The 26,812-nt window shown below is 39.2% G+C and overlaps 1 protein-coding gene across 3 annotated transcripts in view; it reads right to left on the minus strand.

Annotated features, from left to right (window-relative positions):
- The window catches only part of Rtn4 (reticulon 4), a 63,062-nt gene that overhangs the window by 8,050 nt on the left and 28,200 nt on the right, over positions 1–26,812 (minus strand). For 2 of the 3 annotated variants that reach the window (XM_036200415.1, XM_036200416.1), the window contains 2 exons: positions 8,295–8,502; positions 5,078–5,216 (listed from right to left, as the gene is read on the minus strand). In XM_036200415.1, coding sequence (XP_036056308.1) covers positions 5,078–5,216; positions 8,295–8,502 — 347 coding nt within the window. Of the gene's footprint in view, positions 1–5,077; positions 5,217–8,294; positions 8,503–19,035; positions 19,232–26,812 lie in introns of those variants that run through there. The other variant, XM_036200418.1, reaches the window with a different exon arrangement.

Consider the following 26,812-nt stretch of genomic DNA (forward strand, 5'->3'; position numbering starts at 1 on the left):
AAAACAGCCATCTTCCATTCAGTGTTCCCAGAGAAATTAAATCAGAACTTTAGGGAATGAAAACTCCAGCTCCTTCACCTTTCAAGTAAATTTATATAAAATATACCTTTTAAAACAAGAGCTCTCCCCAAAGCTCCTTACACAGATTAATCATGAAAACTGAACTAACCCTTAACTGGGTAAGAAACACCACTGTCACAGTACCAGGTGATACACAGCTCCAACACCTATCTCTGGCTCTAGCAGCAGAAACAGAAGCTCAGAGTCAGCCTAGCCTGGGCAATGCTGCAGCAGTTTAAGACCCAATGTTTAAAAATGAATAAGGCTTAAAATGTTTAATGTCTGAGCGACATTATGAATGGATTAAGAAGCATTTCTACAGTGATTTAGCCCATACTCTGACCAGAGAATGGATTATTGATCATTTTGTGGATCAATATTTTCTAGGATTAAAAAGCTTATTATTTCAGAAGTAAAATGAATGGAACAATCAGGCAAGAAGTTGAAGAGAGGAATCTGTAACAACACACCCTATTTCTTTTTGACCAAGTACACTTAGGTTGCCAGTTCATCTCAGGAGCTGACTTCAGCACCTGAAATTTGATTTCTTTGATGACAGCTGAAATCAACTCTTCCCTCAAACCGGAGGAAAGGGAGAAAAGGAATTTAAAGGAAATGGAAAACAGAGGGGTGTTGTCATGTGTTTGCAAGAGTGACTCTAAAGTTTTCAACTTTGGAGGAAGGTTTCAAATACAAGTAATTAATTATGACCTAGAATCTAAAAATGTACATTCTATCAACTGAGGACACCAAAGACAGCTGGCTTTTATGAAGACAGGGAATTAGATAAATTGTTTTCAAGTGTTTCTTTAAAAGCTGTTCTATTGCTGGTTGGTGGTGGCACATGCCTTTAATCCCACCACTCAGGAGGCAGAGCCAGGCGGATCTCTGTGAGTTAGAGGCCAGCCTGGACTACCAAGTGAGTTCCAGGAAAGGCGCAAAGCTACACAGGGAATCCCTGTCTCGAAAAACAAACAAACAAACAAAAAAAACCTGGTCTATCAAAGATACAGAGCTTGTCTATTATAAAATGAGTTTGTTTTCTTGAAATTAAAATATTTCTACTGTATTAACTGATAGAATTCCTAGCGTCCCCAGCCCCATGACCGTGCATGCACTGGCAAGATGTACCCAGGGCCTTACATCCTTGAATGCAGAGTGATGGCGCAATCTATGTACATGCACGGCGAAGTTGCGTAGGCCATATGCGCATGTGCGGGTGGGGGTGGGGGTGGGGGTGGGGGTGGGGGGTGGGCCCATAAAAAGTGGATCACAGATCCCTCCCTCCTCCCTCCCTGCACAATCTTCCAAAGGTATAAGCACATTCTCTCTGTTCCTCTTCCCCTAATAAACTCTTATAGTGGTTTTGTTGTGCCTCCTGGCTTTTCTCGCACAGTAAAACAGTGCCGGTACCACATAATAACTAACATTAACTAGAAATCAAAGTAATTCCAATTAAAAACTGATAGCGGGCTCCCTCCTCCCTCCCCCCCCCTCTCTCACACACACACACACCCACACACCCATACACCCACACCAAGATAGAGAGAGTTTCTATGTTTAGCTTTGGGGCCTGTCCTGGACACACACACACACCCCAAGATAGAGAGTTTCTATGTCACACACACACACACACACCCCAAGATAGAGAGTTTCTATGTCACACACGCGCGCGCGCACGCACACACACACACACACACACACACACACCCCAAGATAGAGTTTCTATGTCACACACGCGCGCACACACACACACACACCCCAAGATAGAGTTTCTGTCACACACGTGCACACACACACACACACACACACACACCCCAAGATAGTTTCTATGTCACACACACACACACCCCCCAAGATAGAGTTTCTATGTCACACACACACCCCCCAAGATAGTTTCTATGACACACACACACACACCCCAAGATAGTTTCTATCACACACACACACACACACACACACCCCAAGATAGAGAGTTTCTATGACACACACACACACACACACACACACACACACACACACACACACCCCAAGATAGAGAGAGTTTCTATGTTTAGCTTTGGAGCCTGTCCTGGAACTCCCTCTGTAAACCAGGCTAGCCTCAGATCCGCCTGCCTCTGCCTCTTGAGTGCTGGGATTAAAAAAAATTTTTTTAGAAGTCCATTCTCAGAAGGAAATTCCCACATGGCGAGCACTGCTGCTTGATCAATTCCAGCATTTCAACACTGCAATCACAACTCTCCACCACCTCGACTTTCATTTTAACAACTCTCACTGTGTGTTATAGGAGTTCCTTATGCCTCTTCCTTTGGGAAATTTTGTGTGGGTTTGATGAAAATGTATGCAATGGCAGTCTCTTTAAATAAAATACTTCTTTGGGAAAAATCCCTGCTACTGTGGAACCATACAGCATGACTCTGCACACATAAATCCCCATTATACCAAATGTAACCCCTGACACCTAGAACAGACGTTCAAGATTTACTAACTGGGCACATCTGACAGTCAGAGAAACACTGAGCCCAGATCCAGAGCCTGAGGCCATTAAGGGCAAGAGTTCAGTTAATAAATACAGAGAAATCAAAATGGTATGGTAATAATAGAAAGAGAGCAAGACCTTCCCTGTGGGAGTGTAGGAGGGGAACGGGCCCATATGGTAAGACTAAGACACAAAGGAATGCAATTAGAAAACAGCTCAGTGATCATTTATTCTACATGGTGCAAACACTGCATCCAGCCCCTCAAGAAAAGAAATTGCTCTTATTTGTAGTGGAGTTCTGGTCCTTTTCCCAAGGTCAGGCTTTGGTACTGGGCCCCCATTCCCTCAGGGGCTAGAGGAAAGTTCTGCTTGCTAAAAGGCAATCATTCTCCTTATCTCTAGCAGGAGGAACTTCTGGCCCTTCCATTGACTATGACTGTGGTGCCTATTAACTTGTCAAAAGGTCAATACTAGCCTCTAGACTCCTTCAATCCCTGCTCACAGGCTCCATCAGAGCTCTTCTTTGCTTTCCCAGAGGCAGCCCTGACAGTTTGGAATAAACATTCCCTTTTCACCCCCAAAGCAGATATTTTGGTTGACACCTCCTGACCATGAGGCTGAGACTGCTCAGGAGGAAGATTAAAAGGGTGCCAGGGAAAGTTACTAAACCTTAAAGAACAACAGGCTTTTAGATACTTCCTGAACTTACTTTTGTCTCAGGAAAAATGTCATGATAAAGTTGATGGCCACTTTCTTCCCTGAATCATTGAGTCTGCTCTTAATCTTGCTTGTGGCTAAACTATTGTGCAATTATAGAATATAAAGGTGTAGCTTTTTTTTTTTTCAATAAAGTGGCAACCATCCCAATTCACCCCTCAGATCCTGTCAATCTCCTCCTCCCCTTCACTGACTCCACACCTCCTCTCTGGGACCTGAACCCCACTGGAATTGGACTCCAGCAGAAAATATTGCTTTTCCATGAAATCAAAAACTACGGTGGACAAACAGGACCATACACATAAAGCTAACACACAGGAACTCTCTTTAGAAAGGCAATGCTGTCTCTAAAACTTGATCCTCCTACCTCAGACTCTTGAGTGCTATAATGTATTTTTATTTATTTTTTGGAGGGGTGTGTGTGTGTGGGGGGACTTACTATGTAGCCCTGGGCAGCCTAGAACTCTCTCTCTCTGAATACCAGGCTAGTCCTTGACCTCACAGTCTCCTGCCTCTACCTCCTACATAATGAGATTAAAGTCATGTGTCACCACACCTGGCCCATAGCCACCTGAGTCTTAAGTTTTTGGTTTTTAAATCAAGTTTTTTCACTAAAAAAAACTTCTAAGAAAATACCCTGGACTAATGAAGTCTCTTACACAAAGGAAATAAACCGATGGAATCTGTGCTACCCATATACAGTAATATATAGAAAGCAAATTCTCATGTGGAACCACTGTTAGGATCCTACCCTTACTCCTGTACATGAATCTCAGGATCTTGAGTCTTACATCATGCCCCCACCCCATGACTACATCGCCTGTGTGGCGTGGTCACACAATCTGTCTGCACCTTTAAAAAAAGCCTGACATGGACCCCACCCTCTCTCTCTATTCCCTGCTCTGCTCTGGTCATCTTTCTCTATCTCCAGACCTGGCTCTCCTCTCTCCTATCCCCTCCTTCCTTCTAATAAAGCTCTCTGTAACTCTGGTAGTCTGGCAGTGGTGGTGGCTCATGACTTTTCCACCGGTAACCAGCGCCACCACCAGTACCATTTACCTATCAACCACACAATTTACTCAAAAAGACCCTTCCCTGTAGAGTGTGCAACTGAATGATGGCAGCTTTCGTATCTATCACCTTTCTTTTATTTCTTCATGGGAAGATCCATGTATTCCCCACCTTGAACCTCTCCTTTTTATCTAACTTCTGTATCTGTGGATTATTATAGCGCAATAATCCTTTCTTTCTTTCTTTTTTTTTTTAAGTGAATTATTTTTATTCTCGGCTGGAGAGATGGCTCAGTGTTAAAAGCACTACCTGCTCTTCCAGAGGACTGGGTTCGATTCCCAGCACCCACATGACAGTCCACAGCTACCCATAACCTAAGTTTCAGGGAACCGGACACCTTTATAAAGACATACATGCAGGAAAAAACACCAATGCTCCTAAGATATCTATCGCCTTTAAAGAAGACACTGTAGTACCATTCTCTCCCGCTACACAGGGGTACTCTGTGTGCTGACAGATTGAAGCAGCGTCATTTTATGAAGCCCTAAATGAACTTCCATCTAAAGAAGTCACCAACCCACTTTTCTTCTCAATTTCTCTTTCTAAAAGCATTTTTTCTTAAGAAAAAATGGCAAACTAGTTCTCATACAAGTCTAAACACAGGACACTGAATTTTAAAACTTAAATTTACATTCATGTGATTTCATTCCATCTTCATGATTTGAGTATAGAAAAAATAGAATTTTATATAACTAGCCTTTCTGATATTAAATTCTATATATAGCAAAGTGAAAAGTAAAATAAACTTACCTTCAGGGAATCAACTAAATCATCAACTAAGAAGAGGCGCCTGAGTTCTTTTATTGTGCTGTTCACATGGCCAAGAGCAGAATTACTGTATTTCTGAACCAATTCCTCTGATACAGCAACTTCAGATTCCAAATATGCCCTAAGAAAACAAAACCGACCATAACTGATCCCCAAATGTCAATCAGTAATTACAGATCTATAAAAGAGATTAACAGTCTACTACAAAGGCCTACTGTAAAAAAAAAAAAACTCAAGCAAGCTGGCTGTGGTGGCTCATGCTTATAATCCCAGCACGTGAAAGGCTAAGACAGGAGAATTGCTGCTAGTTCAAGACCAACCTGAGCTACAGAATGAAACTCTATCTCAAACAAAATAAACAAAATCCAAATTCCCAAGTCAGGGGTACTTTTAATGGTATGCACTGTTAACTGAAATAGAAGCCTATTTTAAAGGCAGGCTGATCTGAGTTTAAATCTTAAGTGTTATCATTTTCTTAGTCATCTAACTTTGCAAATTTAATCTTCTAAACCTGCTTCCTCATTTAAAATGGAGGTTATCATGAGGATTTAATGAGTAGAGTGTTTAACACAGCTGGGCCTCCAAAGCACTCAGAAAATTACACTATCTCATTATGTTCTACTATCAAAGATTCTACTCATTTCATTGTCAAAAACTAGGGCTGGAGAGATGGCTTAGAGGTTAAGAGCACTGACTGCTCTTCCAGAGGTCCTGAGTTCAATTTCCAGCACCCACATAGTGGCTCACAACCATCTGTAATGAGATCTGGTGCCCTCTTCTGTGTACATAATAAATAAATCTTTTTAAAAAATGTTAAATACTAGACTGTAAAGTAGCTGCTAAAAGTACAGTGGCAACACCAATAAAACATAATATTTACTCTCTATTTTCATATCCTCATGCATGCTGTAGTGGGTAGACATGTTAAATTTAAGAAGGTAATAATTTGGGAGTGGTCACTATTTCAAAGATGACATTTTAGTAAACTATTTTCTCCTATCTGAAGCACAACACCCAAACTAATCCTGTCTCCATACGTGTCCTCTGAGACAACCCTGCCCCTCCTACCTACCTTTGCAATATGTCCCAAATATGTCTCCTCTTGTTAAAGTGTCTATTATTTGCACACTGAAATATTCGATCAGTATACAAACCTGCTTCTGATTAATCTATTCTCTTAGTCAATGCCAGATCAGCCTTACCTAAGTGCCCTAAAATAACAAGTCTGGGTTGAACACAGGTGGGCATGAGAAGATTGGCTACTTTCTAGCTAAATAATCTTGCAAAAAGCATTTAAATTCTCTGGGTCATTTCCAACTATATATATTAGATAAAGAGATGTTTTCAAATCACTTCCATTTCAACTTTTCAGCCAGAAGAGCCCACCTGCTTTTGTTAACCTTCCCACTGCTCCCTATCTTGAAGCCAGAAATGAGTCACTTTAAAACATTTTTTAAGCCATAATGGCTTGGTTAGCAGGCTATTTTCCTAAAGTTCATTTCTGTCTCTGGTGACAACTTGTACCATGAACTAGCCTCACCTCAGGTTCCACCCAGACATGAAGCTATATCAGATATGAGTTCCTAATACCCCAATGTAATCTCACTCTTTCATACCTCAAAACAATGTTTTCCTCTACTATTATCAACCATATCTAAGCTCTGAATACAGACATATTTTCCCTACTTCAACAGACTATTTGGAATCAAGAATATTTCTTTACTAGTATAACACTGTAAGACATTGGTATACCACTGTCAATAATAAATATCAAATTAAAATATTCAAAGTTTTCCATCAATTTTTAAGGCAGCACTAAGTTATTTATGAAATTATATTACAAAATAAGTATATGTGGTATATGTGCATGTGTGTGTGTGTGGTTACATGTAGCAGTGGAGGAGGAGGTGTCTGGTGTCTTCCTCAGACCTCTGAGACAGAACCTGAAGCTCACTATTTGCCTAGGCTGGCCAGCAAGCTCCCAGGATCTACTTGTTTCTGACCCCCAACAATTGGGTTAAAAGTATCCACAGCAGTGACCAGTTTTTATGTAGGTGCTTGAGGTCAGAACTTGGGCCCACCTGTTTTCACAAGCAATCTTACCTACAAAGCCATCTCTCAAGGCCTGTCTACATAATTCTTAGAAATACAGACTTGGCTGAAGAAACTTTAGAACTCTGTTCTTTGTACTGCTGTTGCAGCATCCTGTGTCAGTGCCACTGGTAGGCTTTATATGAGAAAGTAACACAATGCTCACCACTGTTCCTACTTACACAGCTAAATGAACTGCACAATTTCACCTGCACCAGCGCTACTAGGCAACTGGAAAACTCTTCAACAAACTTAAACTGGCTTGTCAGCTGAATTTGTAAAAGACTATAAAATGCCTTTATAAAAAAAGGTATGTTTATCAGGGGGGCTCCCCTGCTATCCCTCCTCCTATCCTGTACCCCCATTTCTAGGGCCTCATCACTGTGGAACATGGAGATAGTGAGGGTATTTGTGAGTGGGAGGCATGGGGAAGGTTTTGGAGTAGAACCGGGGGTGTGTATGAAGGGGGGTGACAAGGTCCCCCAGGGAATTGGGGGGAATAACCTTGTCTGGTGGATGAGAAGGCATATTTTCACTGTACAGTATTTAATTTTTTTAAAAAAAGGTATGTTTAAAGAGAAATATAAAAATAAAAAACAGTAGTCTTTTAAAAAAAAAGGTTAAACTAAATGATATATAAAACTAATACTGTGAATAATTTAAAGTTATATCATTACAACATTTTCATACATTTCATAAAAACTGTTCTGAAATCGTATTGTTCATGGTTTGTGGCATTTGACTTTGACAATTTGAAGCTCCCTTTAAAACCATGTTTCTTCCTCTCCCCATGGAATGCCCTGAAACAATGGTAGTAAAGTGTAGGTAAGAATATATACTGTGGAGAGCAATGGAGAAGGTGTATAGTGTCAGACAGTATTTAAGGTATCAACAAGGGAGCACAAAAATATCAACAGTGAAGATAACAGAACTAAATCCATTATGATAACCAGTATCTACTAATAATGAGTCCAGTCTTTTCTACCACAAGAAATCTCAAAGGCAGATGCTCTTGATAGAGCTTCTTATATAATTATCTCTAAGCAACCAGAGACTGAAGTCTCTACTAACCCTATTCACACTGCTGTCGTTTTTTTAGACATCTCACCTGAATGGGTGGCCTTCATCTGACTTCTGGATAGCTTGGATCACACCCTTATATATTCTAAAGCTGATAGTCACAGAGAGCAGGGCCAAGGCAATGTAGGCCGTTACACTCACAATGCTGAACACCGTCAGAGACAGTAGCAGGAATAAGCTGGCACCAAATACCACTCCAGTCTTCTTAATGTCTCTCCAGTAGAGGAGGTCAACAACTGAAAATGCAAGGAAGTCTGAAATTAGAATATTATTTTAACCAATTGAATCCACATTTGCTCTACATACAGAGGACACAAGCCTAGGTCATTAAACTCATTATAAGCCGCCTGTCAGTATAATGCTACATTTGTACTTTTTTACCACACACCTTCTTTTGTGCCAACCTCCCACCTACGTGACCAAATTATTCTAGCTACACATTACTCTTAAAGCGTCTTAGGCCTGGCAGAAGTCCCTTGTCATCATCTTGACGCATTTCTTCTTCATACTATTCATGACATTTAAATTACAGAGAAAATAATATAAACTAATTAAGTATACAAAATTAAATTTTTTTAAATGTTGAAAAATTGAAACTTTAAACAGCTGAATGAAAACCTGAGATTTACAGGTTGGCTTTTAGAAGTTCTTTGAAAATCCTAAAATGGTATCTTAGCCTGGCACTAACAGAAGTTACCTACAGTAAAAGGCAGAGGGAAAACAGCATTTAAACATCTCAAAAACTAATTTCCTTCAAGGGAAGAAAATGTCAGAAATATTGTAGTGGTAAGGAAAAAAAAAAAAACCTCAAGTCAGGTTTTGGCCACTGGAAACAGGGCTGTTGCAAGCTCAAATACCCACAAGGCTTGTTGTCTCAAGATCAGATTATACTCAAACCAAATAGAACTTGAAGTGTACCCAGGGCTCTTTGACAGGCCACAAGATGGTGAACTGGGAACAGTAAAACAAAACAAAACACTTTACACATTTTATAATAAAACAAATATGTATATACTCAAGTAGAATTTTTAATTTTTGCTAATTTTAAGATAAAGTAACATTTTTAAAAGTCACAATTTAAGGGGCTGCTTTAGTTTTGATTCCCAGGACTCCTAAATTTGCAGAGTTTATATTTATCATCAGAGGTACTTTTGTAGGGGAAAATATGTATGTGAGCTATAAAACACTAAGCATTATTACAAAGCCCTTAATCCCCCTGAGTACATATCTTAAGCATTCAGTAAGTAGGGCATGAAGTGTGGCTTAGTAGTAAAGAATATACCTAGCATGTGCATAGTCCTGAGCTGAATCTCCATTCCATATATATACACACAGCCCCTTTTGTTGCTTATTTCCAGACTATGATTTTAAGCCTTCCACCTATAATAACTACATCAGTTCTGATGCATGCAACTTGTTCCTACAAATGCATGAGAAGACTGACCAGACCTTGAAACATCCAATCTGTGCAGTCAAAATGACACCATGAATAATATCAGTCAATAAAGAGATCACAGCAATGTCAATAGTTTTCTGACACTGAGCAAACACTGAAATTCATTCTAGGTTAAGACACGGTGGTATCATTCTAGCACCTGGAAGGCAGAGGCACAGCTGTTGTAAGTTTGAAGCTAACCAAACTAAAAACAGCAAGTGCCAGGCCAGCCAGGTATACATAACAGGATCATAAAAAACTCAAAAACAGAAAGACAACCTAGTGAAATGACTAGGAAGCCTGGAAATGAGAAATACACATTTAAGGCTCTTTAAATTATCCTTCCTAGGGTTACGCAACTTATGGAGACAACTCAACAAAGTTTTAAAGTAAATATTACACTGTAAGAAAACTCAAGAATAGGACAAAGAAGCTGAAAGAAATTAAAAAACAAGGCAGGTGGTGGTGGTGGTGGTGGTGCAGCATGCCTTTAATCCCAGCACTTGGGGAGACAGAGGCAGGCGGGTCTCTGTGAGTTCGAGGCCAGCCTGGACTACAGAATGAGTTCCAGGACAAGCTCCAAAGCTACACAGAGAAACCCTGTGTGTGTGTGTCGGGGGGGGGGGGGGTTCAAAAACACCCTGAAATGAGGAATCCAGCTGTCATTAAGAAACCAGGAAACTTAAAGGTGCAGGACCTAGCTCTAATAATGTCATCGTCCCCTCATGGGAGCCCAAGGAAGGTAGTGACATTACACTCCCAGCAATGGCAGAGTAATTCCTGTGAGGCGCCCTGTGTCCTATAACAGTGTCTTATATAAGACCACACCCAAGCTCTAGAGCTGGGTGACCTAGACTCCAACAGCAGTGCTAAGTGCTAACTATGTAACCCCAGGCAAGTCACTAAACCCCTCTGCACTTAGAGCTTCACTATTAAACTGTGTATAAAAATAGGAATTGTCTCACTGAGATGTGATTCATTACATGAGGAAAATGAATCAAGATTTTCCATCAATAAGATGATTAATATAAAACACTTTATACAGAACTAAGCATAATAAACTAGTAAACTCAAAATTGATACTTGTTGTGTTGATATTAATATTGCCACAAAATCACCACCTTTATTGTCCACATATTTAAGTAGTAAAGACATAAAGAGAAAAAGAAATTTTCATTATTATGATTAAGATAACCTGAACTACAATGCCACACTGTAAACCACACAGAAAAAAAAGAGGATTTTAAAACTTAGATGTCCTGCCAGGCAGTGGTGGTGCACTTTTTTAATCCCAGCTCTTGGGAGGCAGAGGCAGGAGGATTTCAGTGAGTTCGAGGCCAGCCTGGTCTACAAGGCAGCCAGAACTGTTATACAAAGAAACACGGTCTCAAAAAGCAAACAAAAACATAACTTAGATGTCTCAATGGCTAAGGTGCTTACTGATAATTCCTCGGAACCCAAGTAAAAGTGAAGAGCACAATTCCAAGCTGACCTCTGACCTCCACACACACATGCCCAAATACACAATAATACTTTAAGAACATCCAATGACTGTTACTACTAGACTTGCAGTGTGTGTGTGTGTGTGTGTGTGTGTGTGTGTGTGTGTGTGACAGCAGAGAATATTTAAAGAGCTTTAATGATTAGGTAAGGTTTATAATTCATCTGTTTTATATATTAATGAATGTAGCAGAAGGAAAAGGCCAAGGCCAAGGCTTCAGAGACCCACCTCCTACTACTAGGTTTGCAACTGTATACTTTGGATGAAACTCCAGCCTCTATCATGTCTTTTCCCTTCAGAAGCTAACATGACTCATATCTAGCACAAAGTCATGCATCAGTCCTACACTCAAGTTCCCATTAGTGGCCCGAATCAATGAACTTCTACTATTCGCACTAGCCTGTGCCTATGCAACTTTAAAACATCCCTCTTTTAAGATCTAGGTTTCTGTAGGTAGATGAAAGCTTAAATGGTTTAAAAATGAACCTTCCTAGAAACATTTTATTATGTGCCAAGCATAAACTTTATGGAATCATTAAGTACATAATCCTATTACTTTTCAGGCAATTATAAACTACATAAATATAATGAGAAAAACCAAAAAATTTCTAAAAAGTTTTTTTTACATTTTAGAAATGGCAGGTCATGGATATAACGAGACAGAGTGTTAAAGCACTCTGTGCACGGTACCACACTGAAAGGTCAACATATTCAAGTTCTTTAAAATGTTGCACATCTACACACTTGATGAATGGGCAGGATATAAGCAAAGAATCATTGCATGTAAAATGAATCACAAAGGCCAAGGAGAATATCTACGTGAAATTAAAGATATGGGATACTGTCCTAGTTAGGGTTTCTATTGCTATGGTGAAACACCATGACCAAAAGCAAATTGGGGAGGAAGGACAGGAACTCAAGCAGGGCAGGAATCTGGAGGCAGGAGCTGATGCAGAGGCCATGGAGGAGTGCTGCTTACTGGCTTGCTCCACATGGCTTACTCAGCCTACTTTCTTATAGAACCAGGATCACCAGCCCAGGGATAACATCACCACAGTGGGCTGGGCTCTCCCCATGAGTCAGTAAGAAAATGCCCTACAGATAATCTTATGAGGTTCCTTCCTTTCAGATGACTCTGGCTTGTGTCAAGCTGACATAATACTAGCCAGCACCAATACCTCCATTTACTCACCAACAGCAGGGCAACTAAGAGCCTACTGCAATACATTCCTGTCCCATCATGGTTCACAACAGTCTGTACTAAAGTTCAAGGGAATTCAATGCCTCTCCTAGCCTCTATGGCACCAGATACATGTGTACCAGACACACAACAGGCAAGACATTCCTATGCATAAATTTTATTTTTAAAAAGTATCAGATAAAGGACTTATTTTTATAAAGAACCTTTTAACTTTTATATAAAATATTCATGGAACACCCTTTTTAAAGATCCAAGATGAATTGAACAGCAACTTCCCCCTCACAATTGTGGAAAACATGTATGCCAATCTATTTAAATAAACACCTATAATTTAGGAAAAAAAGGACTTATTCCCTGCAATCTTATTTTTGTTTTTCAAAATTTTCTGAAAAACTAGAAAACTTTTGATTATTTTATATAGTACACTTGAACTAAAATTTCAATGCTAAGGAACTCAGTCTTTCTTTCAATGGCTCGACACAAAGTAAGAAGAGCTGCTGCATACATTTGGTAATCACAGACTGTCATCTGCTATCACTAAAAATAGTGCCAGACCAACTGCTGTACATGCACAAGTCATCCTAGTCTATTTGCCTTAGATCAAGTTCACACTAAAGTTAGCCTCAAGCCAGGTTTCTATTTTAAAGCCGTATTTCTAAAAATGCCTTTAAAAAAATAGAAAATGATGATTTCTAAATCATCACCACACTCAACTCACTAGTAATTAAAACCACTGATTTATTGATTTACTTCATACAGCTTCCAATTCAAAAAGGGCTGACAAGATGACCAAGGGGGTAAAGGCACCTGCCACAAAGCCAAGCCAGACTCAGACTCAGGTGAGTCTGATGTCGAGACTTATCATGGGAGAGAATTAACTCAAGAGAAATTCTCCTCTCGCCCCCCACACTTTGGTGTATGAGGAGTCCACACACTTATACACAAAATTAGTAATATTTTAAATGGGGGGGGGATCAATACAAAAACACCCCTAACTTCACATTTCTAGTTTTTCTAAACCATGGTATAATTTCCCATTCATATGAAAATCCACTAATTTAATACCATTTTAAGTTAAAACTAAATATATTCTCTTTAATATGTAATATCAGATCTACTCCCACACAACTCTTTACTTGCCCAAAACTTGATAATGTTTAGTTATAAAAGACTGCATACATGGAAAGAGTACACACAATAGCTTTGATTGCTCACATTCTAAAGAAAATCACAATTTTGCAAGTCTGTAGTCTGAAAGGAGACATCCCCAAATCCATTTCAATGCTCAACTCTCACCTACTGACATGCGAGGTGACTGTTAACACTTCATGGCTCTTTATCTTTGAGTTGGTTTGTATTTATACAAAATAAATAAGATGGTGGTGATATACTGAGAAAAACCAACACCTCACACATACATAAGAAGTAAATGTGAAAGTCATTAAATAGATTAATGAAATACATGTCCATACATACATGCATTTACCCAGTAGTATAAGTCACCTTGGCTATAATAAAAAGGAGAAGGGTAGTTTGGTCTCAGAACATAGCTCTCAAACAACACTGGCTAAATAAAATTCAACATCTTTATGCCCAAATCCTAGCAACAGATGAAACCAAGTTTTTGTTTTTTTTAAAAAAAGAACGAGAGAATTCGTATTCACTGCTTAAGTGTTCTTTCTTCCTTCATTCAAATATGTAAACCAGTCCTTAAAAGAAATTATATCCCAGGCCCGGTGGAGGTCTCAGGAGACTTAATCTTTTTAAGAATATTAACCTACTAACCACACCTATCTTTTTCCACAGTTGGCGTAACAGACTACTGCTCTTTTACTGAAGAGTAATCACATAAAAATAAATGGTAAATGGTATACCACATACAAAAAGCTGCCACAGTGAGATTATGCATGGGTAAAATATCAACACATGGTCATTAGCTTTTTTCCCATCGCTCTTTGGTTGTTCACATACAAACTACAAAATAAAGGCCTCAAGATACAGCTTTATGGTCCTATGCAAATAATTCAGTATCTTTGGTTCTCTTATCTACAAAACTAAATAGTTAGAATAAATGTAAATGACAAAAATCCTTGGGTGGTAGTGGCCCACGACTTTAATCACAGCACTTGGGGGAGGCAGAGGCAAGCCTCTGTAAGTTTGAGGCCAGCCTGGTCTACAAAGAGAGTTCCAGTGTTACACAGAGCTGTTACACAGAGAAACCTTGTCTGAGGAAAAAAAAAAACCAACAACAACAACAACAGTAACAAAAAAAGACTTCTTTTCTGTAGGTATAATATAAAAAATTCTCTTTAAAAGGGAAAAGGGGAATCCTAAATCCCCAATCCAAAAAAAAAAAAAAAAAAAAAAAAAATAGTATTTTCTCAAGGCCAGGAATAAACTGTTAAAGCTCTGTCATTTTATAGAAAAGTTGTTGAGTGTCAATGAGGTCCAGGGAAGAAATCACTATTTTTTGCTTTCAATGAATTTACAGAAAAAGAGCCCATTCATGATGGTAACAGAAGACACAAACTGCCAATCAAAACTTGAGTTTAAGCCGGGCAGTGGTGGTGCACGCCTGTAATCCCAGCACTCGGGAAGCAGAGGCAAGTGGATCTCTGAGTTCAAGGCCAGCCTGGTCTACAGAGCTAGTCCAGGACAGGCTCCAAAGCTATAGAGAAACCCTGTCTCGAAAAACCAAAAGAAGGCTTGAAATCACATCTATCTGGGAAAAACAGGCCTTACATACTACATGGTCAAAATAAAAATTGGGAGAAAAAGCATAAAAGTAAACAACTTCTCTACAGCCAGTCCTCCTTGAAATCTCTAGTCCTCTGTGTTGGTGTGGAATGTCGTTCTGTATGCTGTGAATATGTGTTGCTCTGATTGGTTGATTAAAAAACAAAACAAAACAAACAAACAAACAAACAAAAACCGTTGACTGGCCAGTAGCCAGGCAGGAAATATAGGCGGCACAAGCAGAGAGGAGAATTCTGGGAAGAGGAAGGGGGAGTCAGGAGTCGCCAGCCAGGCACAGAGGAAGCAAAATGACAAGGCAGAGCTGAGGAAAGGTATCAAGCCACATGGCTAAACATAAATAAAAATTATGGGTTAATTTAAATGTAAGAGCTAGTAATAAGTTTGAGCCTCTATGTGTTTATTGGGATCATACAGGGAAACTTCCAACTACACTGTCCTGCTCCTTCTAGTGCTATGAGAGTCAACTTTTCCAGGTGCTCCATAATGTAGGTGCTATTAGCTTTCCTTCTCTATCTTCAGTTTTTCAAAAAGATACTTTTCTTCACTCTGCATTTGTTTCTCATTCCTTATCATTTCTTGGCATTTCCATCACTTAAAATTCAAAGTATCTGGAACTCAATTTGGTGTTTTGTTTTGTTTTTTTTTTTAAAAAAAACCTTGTATCTGCTAAACACAGTAGTTTCATTCTGATTGCAACTTCATGTAGTCCTGCAATCTATTATAAATGTCACTAAGTTTCCACAAATCTGTTACTTGTTTTTCATTCCTATTTCTGATGAGGTTCAGGATGGTCTTTTATCTGGGCATAGCCACAGTCATCCCAAACACAGGCCTTTAGGTTCTTCTCCAACTTACAGAACATCACAAACTAACCTTATGAACTTGCTATCACTTATTACTCCCTACTTTAAAACACCAAAAGTTCTTTATTTTCTTACAAACCAAGTGTCTTCTAGGACATCTTGTCCCTAAAAACCAAAGAACTTCAAAACTGGACCTCTATAAATCACACAATAGAACAAAGTTAAATCTTAAAAGAAGTTTCTTACCTGCCAAAATCAAAATATACTAAAACTGAGGCTTGAAATCCTACATTGCTGTTTTTTCAAATCTGCCCAATTATAAAATGAATGATACCAGATTGCCAGGCCCTGGAGGACTTGCTTTGATAGGTTAGAATCACAGCTATCTTTTTTATGAACCAGACAGAAGTCTCAGGAAATCTGACCCAGATCTTCTAACTTTCCATCATCTTTGATCCCAATCTATCTTTCAACTATTGTCCTATACAGTCTACTCTATCCAGAAAATCCTAGTCACTGTCTTGATTATATCTTTTTACTGATTATAAAGCAGGTGTGGTTAGAAGTCGGGAAAAATTATGGGGATGGGAAGGGAAAGGAGCCCCTCACCCTGGTGAAGCCTTTTACCAACCAAGAATCAAGAATTCCAATATAATTAACATTTGCAGTTTTCTAGGAATCTCATCAGAAGCCACACTTACCAAAAAAAAGGGGGGGTGGGTGGGAGGGAGGTGGAAAAGTCCTAATTCTCTTGTGTCAACCCTAGTGGTCAACCTGATTTTACTTATCTTATCAGACTTTGACCCCACCCAAGGAACCATCAGACATATTCTATCATCTCATTTATAGAAAGTTTCTTAGCAATCCTTTGAGATGTACCTTGAGTGACACCAAAACGCATAATGCCTACTGCTAATTCCAATTCTTTGAGAAGCCCACACTTTGTGCTCATGGTAATGAATTTCTGGGGCATTGTGTTGTCAAGGACCCAGCTCTAATTCAGTGGAGGTATCTGAAAAAGAACCTTCAGGTTTCCAATTATAACACTGGTCTTAGCCTAAAAGATTAAATATCTAATAAGAAAAACAAAATCACCCAAATAGCAAACACATCTAAAACTTCACCAGGGGTTGGGGACTTAGCTCAGTGGTAAAGTGCTTGCCTAGCAAGCGCAAGGCCCTGGGTTCGATCCTCAGCTCCGGCCAAAAAAAAAAAAAAAAAGACAAAAAAAAGTCACCCTTAAATCAGAGCATGTGTTACTTCTGTCAGATTTGGGAAATCTGAGGTTATAAGAGTACAGAAAGGGGAGCAGATGTGTGTGTGTGTGTGTATAAAGTTTACCTAGACTCTTCAGCTAGATTCCTACTTCTAGATTCCTACTTCTAGATTCCTCGCTTGTACGGAAAAACTCATTTATCTCTCACATCTCAGGGATTTCCAATTTAAATTTTACTCTAGGATCTGTAACATTAGCAGCTAATAGAGGAAACACTAAACCATTAACAACCCCGGGATAAGGAAAGGAACATATGTAAGTTGGTCCTGACTCAAACAAGCACTAAAAACAAAAGGCACTAAAAAGGGCCAGGCCACCAGGCTTACATATAAATAAGACAAGCCTCTGTAGAGGTACTCAAACAAGAGTGAATCTGTGTTTATTTAATTATTTATTTTATTTAAATAATTAAACAAATCTCCAATAAAAGATGGATTCTATTGCATCATAGTTTCTTGTCTATATATCTTTACATTACCTTAACCTTAAGAAGTAAAAGCTTAACACTTTATTAAGCAGTCTACAATTTAAATCATTCATACAGAGGAAAGTTGCAAAACTGGCCCTACTGTGGCTTTTCAGTATCTATTATAGTATCATTGGTATCATTTTAACTTGTCAAAAAACTAGTGTATTGGTTCACTTTTCATTTTCAACTCTATAGCTAAGATAAGGAAAAATCCTTTTTATTAAGCTCATATGTGAAATATTGACAGCTAGTTTCCTCTTTATGTTGAATAAAAGACCCTTAACAGAGTCTCATGTAAATTCAATGTTAAATTCATCTTTCCCCCACTTTTTTTTAACTGAGCAGTTTTGGTTTGTTGTTGTGGTTATTGTTGTTTAAACAGGGCAGTGTAGTTACTCAGCTGTAGAAATGCTTTTAACATACTCCTATCTTAATAACTTTGTTCTAGAAGGAAGTAACATTTTAAAAGAATTATAAAACGTGAAAGTAGCCAGGAAAACAGAACAAAAAAACCTTCTTTGAGTAAAATGTTTATTTCTAGCCTATTAAAAACAGTTCTAATAATGTTTAGGACAATTTATTCTAAGTGCTCAGACACACAGCCCTCTTTCTCATTAAACAGCAGTTGACAAACTACATAACAAAATGCTGTTAAAATATTCAATAGCCAACATTTTACTACTTTGCAGGCTTAAATTCTTACACAGTGATCCACTAAGATTCAAAAGGATCTAAGCTTTCAAGGGGGAGGAGGGGGATCAAGATCACTGATTGGTTATTACAAGGACAAAGGTTAGTACTTTAAATTTAGATGTGCATTTAAAACTATCTATACACCTGAATAATTTCAAGATACATAAAAATTTTAAAGCATTCAAGTAAGAGCTTCAAAGGTTCATATTCGATTTTCAAAAAAAAAAAAAAAAGCCTCTTGCAATGCAATTCTGCTATCTACAAACCTACGGATAGATTTCAGGCACACCAACTGGCATTTATTTAAAGTCGTCACAGAAATGCCACCACCGACTACAGAAAGTTATACATTTTCCACACCAAAGTGACCAACAAATGAGATATTAATCCCACACAAATTTCAACATGCAAGATTACAAAGGAACCTGACAAACAGGACTGAACAGAATACTGACATCTTTCCTGTATATGTTCAACTGTGAAAACACAGAAAAAGGCAGCTGTTTGTTTAATCTTTGGCATTACATGCTCACAGCCTTCACTTTCAGCCCTAAGTCGATTATCTAAACTGCAAAGCTTACCCACGGAAATCTTACTGGTTACATAAAAACGAATGAATAATTAAAAGAGATACCCTTGTCCTTCCAGTGTTTCTTCTGACCGTCCATTTCTTGTCACGATCTGCCCTCCAGCAGCAATTACAAATTATGCACATCAACAGAAAAACTGTGAAATGTGAAATTCTTCCTGAGACATGAAATCCCCGTTTCCTCAACCTAAGTCTGCAGTCTCCCCTGCTGCACAGCTGCTGCAGGACTGGAGTCACCTGACGTCTTTGGGGTGTGGAGCAGGCTGACGCAGTACAATCTGTAACTAGGCTACTAATACTCAGACATTAATGCTTCCCTTCTATCTGTTTAGTGTCTGAGCCATTTGCTTGCTGCTCACACCTTTGCAGGGAAGGGGCAGCTACCAAGAGAAAGGGGAAAGACTCTTCCAGCAGAGCCGACCATTAAACACACCCGAGACGGACACAGAACCATTTCTGCATCCACACAGATTTCTCTTTTGAGTTCAATTGTGCTGCCTTTTTTTTCCCCTGAAGTTTCACTAGAAACTCTAAAATCAACAGTTAACCCACAAGATAGAAATATACTGATCCAAATGAGTTAATAACTTCAAATTCAAGTTGGGAGTTGCCCTTTCTTCTGGGTTTACTGAGGCTTATAAAGCACTCATCCTGGAAGGTATGATCAGAAAAAAAAAATCAATTTAGTTATTTATGTTTATTAAATAAATACCTTTAGTGGAGAAATTTTCAATTTTAGCCATCTAAGTTTTTTTTTCTTTTATGTTTTCGGAAATCTAGATCCTTCCAGATATACTGAATTATCACCTGCTTCAATTCAATCTTTTAATAATCACTACCTAGTACTGCAGACACTATTAATAGATCTTTGGCTGGGGGGAAATAGTCATGTGCTAATTATATCATTTATCCTATGAAAATGGAATGATTTAAAATGCATAAAAATGAATAGTTGCAGTATTTCTAATTTTTTCAAAGTTTATTAAACTTGCACTCATTCCAATGTAGAATGTCTTTCTAATGTTCTACAACTGGCTTACCTGATGCTAACATTTGCATAAGCCAAAAAGGAAATGCACAGTGGCAATTCAACCAGCTAAAATATTTTTAAATACATGGCATGCCAAAATATATGCATAGAGGTCCATGTATCTCAGGGCTATTACTGTATTGAAATGGGGCATTTTTTCTGAAACTTGCTCTGTGTATGTGGACTGCAAAGTCCTTCAGTGGTCAGAATGCCAATGATTCAATTTTTCGTTATCTGTCTCTCTTGCTCAATTACAAATAAAAGAAAGCGATTTAAAAAGAATTTTTGAAGTATTTTCAGTTCAAAAACTAATATTTAACATTACTTGCTAAGCCCTTATATAATGCAATTATTTGGGAACACTGTCACCAGACCACATCAAGGATGAAAATGTGTGGCCTCTTCACTTAAGTCTAGCTATTCAACAAATACAAATTACTCCCAGAACGGCATTTTTTTGTTTGTTTGTTTTTGCTTTTTGTTTTTCGAGACAGGGTTTCTCTGTGTGGCTTTGCACCTTTCCTGGAACTGGCTTTGAAGACCATCGGACTCACAGAGATCCGCCTGCCTCTGCCTCTGGAGTGCTGGTATTAAAGGCGTGCGCCACCACCAGCTGGCAGAACTTTTTTTTTTCCAAGACAGGGTTTCTCTGTGTAGCTTTGCGCCTTTCCTGGAACTCACCCTGTAGCCCAGGCTGGCCTTGAACTCACAGAGGTCCACCTGGCTCTGCCTCCCAGTGCTGGGATTAAAGGTGTGTGCCACCATCGCCCAGCTCAGAATGGCATTTTTTAAATCTTTTAAAAAAAAAAAAAAATCATTTACTTATTTATTATGTATACAGTGTTCTACCTGCAGGCCAGAAGAGGGCACCAGACCTCATTATAGATGTTTGTGTGCCACCATGTGGGTGCTGGGAATTGAACTTATGACCTCTGGAAGAGCAGCCTGTGCTCTTAACCTCTGAGCCATCTCTCCAGCCCAAAGAGCTCTTTAAAACTGACAGACAGTTTGCCTTACCAGGAGGTGGTGGAACTCTGTGAGTTCAAGGCCTACTCTACAAAATGAGTTCAGGACAGCCAGGGCTACAAAAAAGAGAAACCCTGTCTCAGAAAACAAAACAAAACCAAAGCTGACAAACAAGGACAAGGAATGCAGGTGACGGGTAGTGTATGCCTAGCAGGCTCACTGGTTCTAACCTGAGCTCTTAACAGAACAAAAACCAACACCAGAAGACTAAGAAATAGGTAAGAGAGTAAAGCATTCGCACAGTACCTTTGGGTCACATAGTTCCTAAGGTAAAAGGAGTCAGCATTTATAGAACTCACATATTTGTAGTACTTCACTTGTTTAAAGTGCCAAGAATGCAATAATACACTCATATGAATATTAATGTACTTTTAGAACTGTAAACTTATATTTAAGAAAGCAAATTGGAAGCTTTTAAGTTCGGTAAGTATTCAATCTTGCAGAATGATATGCAATTCTTTAATTTCAGTTATTACAATTCATGCTAAGTATAGAGAAAATTAGCTAGCTAACAGGTATCAAGACATTTTTACCCACTTCTCTCTCAAAGTCTTAAAACTGCAGCTAAGTTAGCTAAACAAATACTTTAATCTGAAAAGCCAACAAAGCAAAATTTATGAATATGTAATTTATGGGTCATATTTTCATATTAAACATCTTGGTGAGTTTAAATATCAACCTTTTTTTCATATGCATTTCTTTCAAGTATAATTCTCAAATAATAGATACACAACCTAACTTGCAAAATGATACTTTGATGATTTGGAGTAGTACTCTAGTTTTCTCTTAAAAGTACAGAATACCAAAGGAGAAGTCACATATAGATCAAGCTTTTATGTGTAATGCTGAACAATAAAAGCAAAAACCGGGTTGGGGATTTAGCTCAGTGGTAGAGTGCTTGCCTAGCAAGCACAAGGCCCTGGGTTTGGTTCTTAGCTCTGGGGGGGGGGGTGGGGGCAAAAACCTACAAAGATTCCCCCCAACTCATTTCTGAAAAAGTACTTTGCTCTAAAATACTGTCTCTCTTCCCATAGCTCAGTCAAAACCCTAAGTTTGTTACTATGTGCACTTAGCTAAGAAAAATATTATTAAATAAATTCCTAATAAATAATCTGAAAGTGTTCATAAAAAATAAAACAAAGTAGCATGTGTGAGCCATTTTTTAAAAATCTGTATCTACTAGGAAGGATTTCAAGCAGAAGGGAACTGTCTTAGAGCACATGTGACAGCCTAGCATGGTACAGGCCTTCAATCCAGCATGGGAGGCACAGGCAGGTAGCTCTGAGCTCAGGCCAGCCAGCACTCTATAGCAAGGATGTGTAGTTTTTGTTCCAAAAAAGAAACAAAGGAACAGATGGCAGTGAGACCACACTGCTATCTACTCATCCCACCTCATCCAGCTCTCTAATTGCAAGTTTCCCAATTCTTTCTTCTGCTTTTGAAGCCAGCAAAACCTTTGGCTTGTTTGTTTTGTTTTCTTTACAATGTTCAGAGACACAAGGAAATAAAAAGGAAAAAAAACAAAAACAAAAAACAGCCATTTGTTTGAAAATGCAATTAAGACATTGTTTATATACTCTTTGGGGAAGCCATAATTCTTATTTCTACTAAATAAACCAGAATCTTTTCCTAGTATCAAACAGTGACAGTTACACAGTAGACTTGAAACTAATTTCAGAATTCTGAGCAACACAAAGGTACAAAACTAGATGTTTTATTATGGAGAGACATTAATTACAAACCCTACCACACCCTGTAATCTAATGCCCTCTATGGACTAAAAGTCAGCACTTCAAAACCGCTGAACTCAACTTCAGAAATGGAGAAAGACTTGTGATCTGGAAAATGAATGTGGTACATTTACACAATGATGTATTACTCATATGTTAAAAACAATGATATCATGAAATTTGGAGGCAAATGGATGGAACTAGAAAAGAAAATATCATCCTGAGTGAGATAATCCAGACTCAGAAGGACAAACATGGTATGTACCCAATCATAAGTATCCGGATACTGGATGTAAAGCAAAGGATAACCACACTGCAACCCACAGCTCCGGGGAGGCTAGCTAGCAGGGAGGACCCTAAGAAGGATGCATGGATTGCCCAGAGAAGGACAAATAGATGAGATCTACATGAGCAAACTGGGGGTAAATTGTGGGGGGGTAATGGAGGGCAAGGGATGGGGGATGAGAACATAGGGGAACAGGAGGTTCAAGCTGGAACAGGGACAGAGTGGGAGAGCAAGGAAAGAGATACCATGATAAATGAAGACATCATGGGAATCAGGAGAAACTGAGTGCTAGGGAAGTTCCCAGGAATCCACAAGGATGATCCCACCTTAGACTACTGGCAATAGTCAAGAGGATGCCTGAACTGGTCTACTCGAGTAATCAGATGGGTGATTATCCTAACTAGATAATCATAGCGCCTTCATCCAGTGACTGATGGAAGCAGATGCAGAGATCCATGGCTGAGCTCCAGGAGTCCAATTGATAAGAGACAGGAGGGATTCTATGAGCAAGGGACATCGAGATCATGATGGGAAAACACACAGAGATAGCCAAACTAGTGGAAATACATGAACTGTGTGGACCAAATAGCTGTGGAGCCCCCATGGTACTGGACTAGTCTAGGCCCTCTGGATAGGCGAGACAGTTGTTTAGTTTGAACTGTTTAGGGGGCCCCCAAGCAGTGGGATAGGGATCCTGCCCTGGTGCATGAGCCAGCCCAATGCCTATGGTGGGACATCCTGGGGGGGGGGGGGGGTGGACCTGCCTCAACTCAATGTACCAGGCTCTGTTAACTCCCCATGGGAGACCTTGCTTGGAGTAGGTGGGAATGGGGGGGGGAGGCTAGGGAACAGGAAGAGGGAGGAGAGGGGGATCTGTGGTTGATATGCAAAATGAATAGAAAATTTCTTAATAAAAAAATAAAATGCAAAAAAGAGCACTTTCAAAGTCTCTTAACTTCACATAGCAATTTCAATAAGTGAATATTAAAATCCAGAGAAATTGAAAATGTTGTTCAGTGAGAAAACACACACATTTATTTCTAATTTCTAAACTTAAAATTTAAAAGTTAAGTAAACAGTTTGCTTTAATGAAAACACTTTATGGGAATCTTCAAGGTCATCTCAAAATGCTTCTAACAGCATGATTCAAACATTTAATTCTGTATAAAATGTCAACATTCAAAATTGTTTATAAACTCATTTTTAAAATCATTAGTAAGTGTGAAATAGATTACCTACAATTCACTAAAATTTTGTGTGACCAACATTTAATCATAGGACTGATTTTCCATTACCAACACTAGGTGGCGCCAACATTGCAGTCTGGATTTGATTGCCTAAAGGACCACTGGCAATCTAGCAAAGGCCACACAAATCTTCCAGCACTTCAGTTAGGATGGTTGCCTAGCACCAGAAAGCTGGATCAGAATATGATGGGGAAAATAACTCTGCTAGAATCCAGACAATTATAAATAAATCAGAATTAAGTAAGATGAAATGACAAGTAATAAAGAGAAAAACAGGCTTTCCTTTGTGATAGATATGTCAAGCAGACCACTGAAATGCTATGATCACCTAGCATAAAAATCTCTAGAGGACGGGCACTGGTAGGGCTCGCCTTTAACCCCAGCACTTGGGAGGCAGCAGCAGGCGGATCTCTGTGAGTTTGAGGCCAGCCTGGGCTACAAAGCGAGATCCAGGAAAGGTGCAAAGCTACACAGAGAAATCCTGTCTCGAAAAACCAAAATAAAAAAATAAAAATAAAAACCTCTAGAAAATGGGGTAAATATTGCAACAGAAGAATTTTCAGCCTGCATATAAGGAACATGAAATCATAAATAAAATACTGAAACTTTAAAATGAGCAAAGGTTGGACAAACAATTCATAAACTAAAGCACAAATGGCCAATATATGAAATCCTAGTTTTGGCAGAAAATACAAGATGTTAATAAAAGGAATACAAATTGCTGCAAGCTGAAAGGAGGAAATTTAAAAAATCCTACTTTCAGATGCTACAATTCTATACATCAGAAACCCTAAAGACTCCACAAGAAGGCTCATAATCTGATAAACGCTCTCTACAAAATGATTAGGATTCAAGATTAACATTAAAAAAGACACCAGTAGCTGTTTATATTAACAAAGTGCACACCATTGAACAAAGCAGGGATGCAACCCTCTTTATAGATGCCTCAAAATAAAAATAAACAAACAACAATGTGGAGTGGGGGGAGGTGGAGAGCATTTAATCCCAGCACTCAGGAGGCAGAGGCAGGAACTGAATTAAACTCAAGGCCAGTCTGGTACTGTATGTCAAATGTGTTGCTCTGATTGGTTAAAATAAATAAACTGCTGATTGGCCAGTAGCCAGACAGGAAGGATAGGGAAGGCAGGACAAGGAAGAGGAGAATTCGAGGAACAGGAAGTTGGAGGGAGAGACAATGCCAGCCGCCGCCATGACAAGAAAGGCATAAGGTACTGGTGAGCCACATGGCAAGTTATAGATTAATAGGAATGGGTTAATTTAAGATAAAGGAAATAGATAAGAATCCTGCCACGGTCATACAGTTTATAAATAATGTAAGTGTGTGAGTGATTATTTTATATGTGGGTTGTGGGACCGCGGGGGCTTGGTTATACCTGGAGAGAAGATCACCAAATACAAATGGCACCCAACGTGTTGGCAAGAGTTTCCACCTAAAACCTGAGAAAAAAGATTCTAAAATGGAGCTAAAACAGCTTCCTAGTTGTCTCTCTCAAGTTAGCAGCAGCCTGCCAGTTTGAGCTACTGTGGTGGGTTCCTGGCGTGTGCATCTGACCTGCAGTGTGGCGGGAATGAGGAGTCTACAAGCGGCACTTTACTCTGCTGCGTGGTAGATTTAGCCTTTGCTAGTTAAAAAAAAAAAAAAAAAAAAAAAAAAAGGTTTCTGGGCTATGCACTGCTTTGATAGAACTTGATAGGAAGTCACAACATGCCCACACAGTTGGGCTTGCCCAGCGGACTGCCTAGTTATTTCCGGGTCAAAATAGCCATTTCCGGGTCAAAACATCTCGGTGACTAGGACTCTGTGGCTTTGCATTTGCATGGCTGTGTAAAGCGCACGCGCGGCCCACTCTTTAAAACGCACCGGTCTCTTCTCTCTTCCTTTTCTCTTGACCACATGTGTGTTTCCCACAGGCCTGTCACGTCTCTTCTATCCTATATTAATAAACAGCTCTTCTGTGGATTTGTCGTGTTCGGGACGTGTTCCTCGCGGGGTAAGAGCACCAAATAACTAACAAAACTGCTTCTGATAGTTGATGGTACACATGGCTCCAGACCCAGAGCTGGCGGTAAATTGTACCTCCTGTACCTCCGCCACTTTGGGAAACTGAGGTGGGCGGAGCCAGCAGCCACAATGGTGTTTCAGTGTTACAAAGATAGATATTATACAGAGAATCTGGTTTGTGTTGTCTTTGGAATTTTTAACTACAAAAAAAAAGATTTGATCATAAAAGCTGTTGAGTTAAACAAATATGTAAATTTTAAAGGTACCTTGACTTCAAAATTTGGATATAAGGATATGTTGCTTTGGAAAAGAGTCTCTGCTTTTGTTTCCACAGAAAGCCAGAGCCAGAGGCTGTGGATTTGTTCCAGATTAAGATACATCAAGTTTGATCAGCCAAGACCACCTGAACGGTCTCTGATGACAACATGGCCCAGATGATCCAACATCCAGAATGGTTTCAAGGCAACTGGCTCAGAGGTT

This window comes from Onychomys torridus, chromosome 10 (genome assembly GCF_903995425.1).
Source record: "Onychomys torridus chromosome 10, mOncTor1.1, whole genome shotgun sequence".
Classification (NCBI taxonomy): domain Eukaryota; kingdom Metazoa; phylum Chordata; class Mammalia; order Rodentia; family Cricetidae; genus Onychomys; species Onychomys torridus.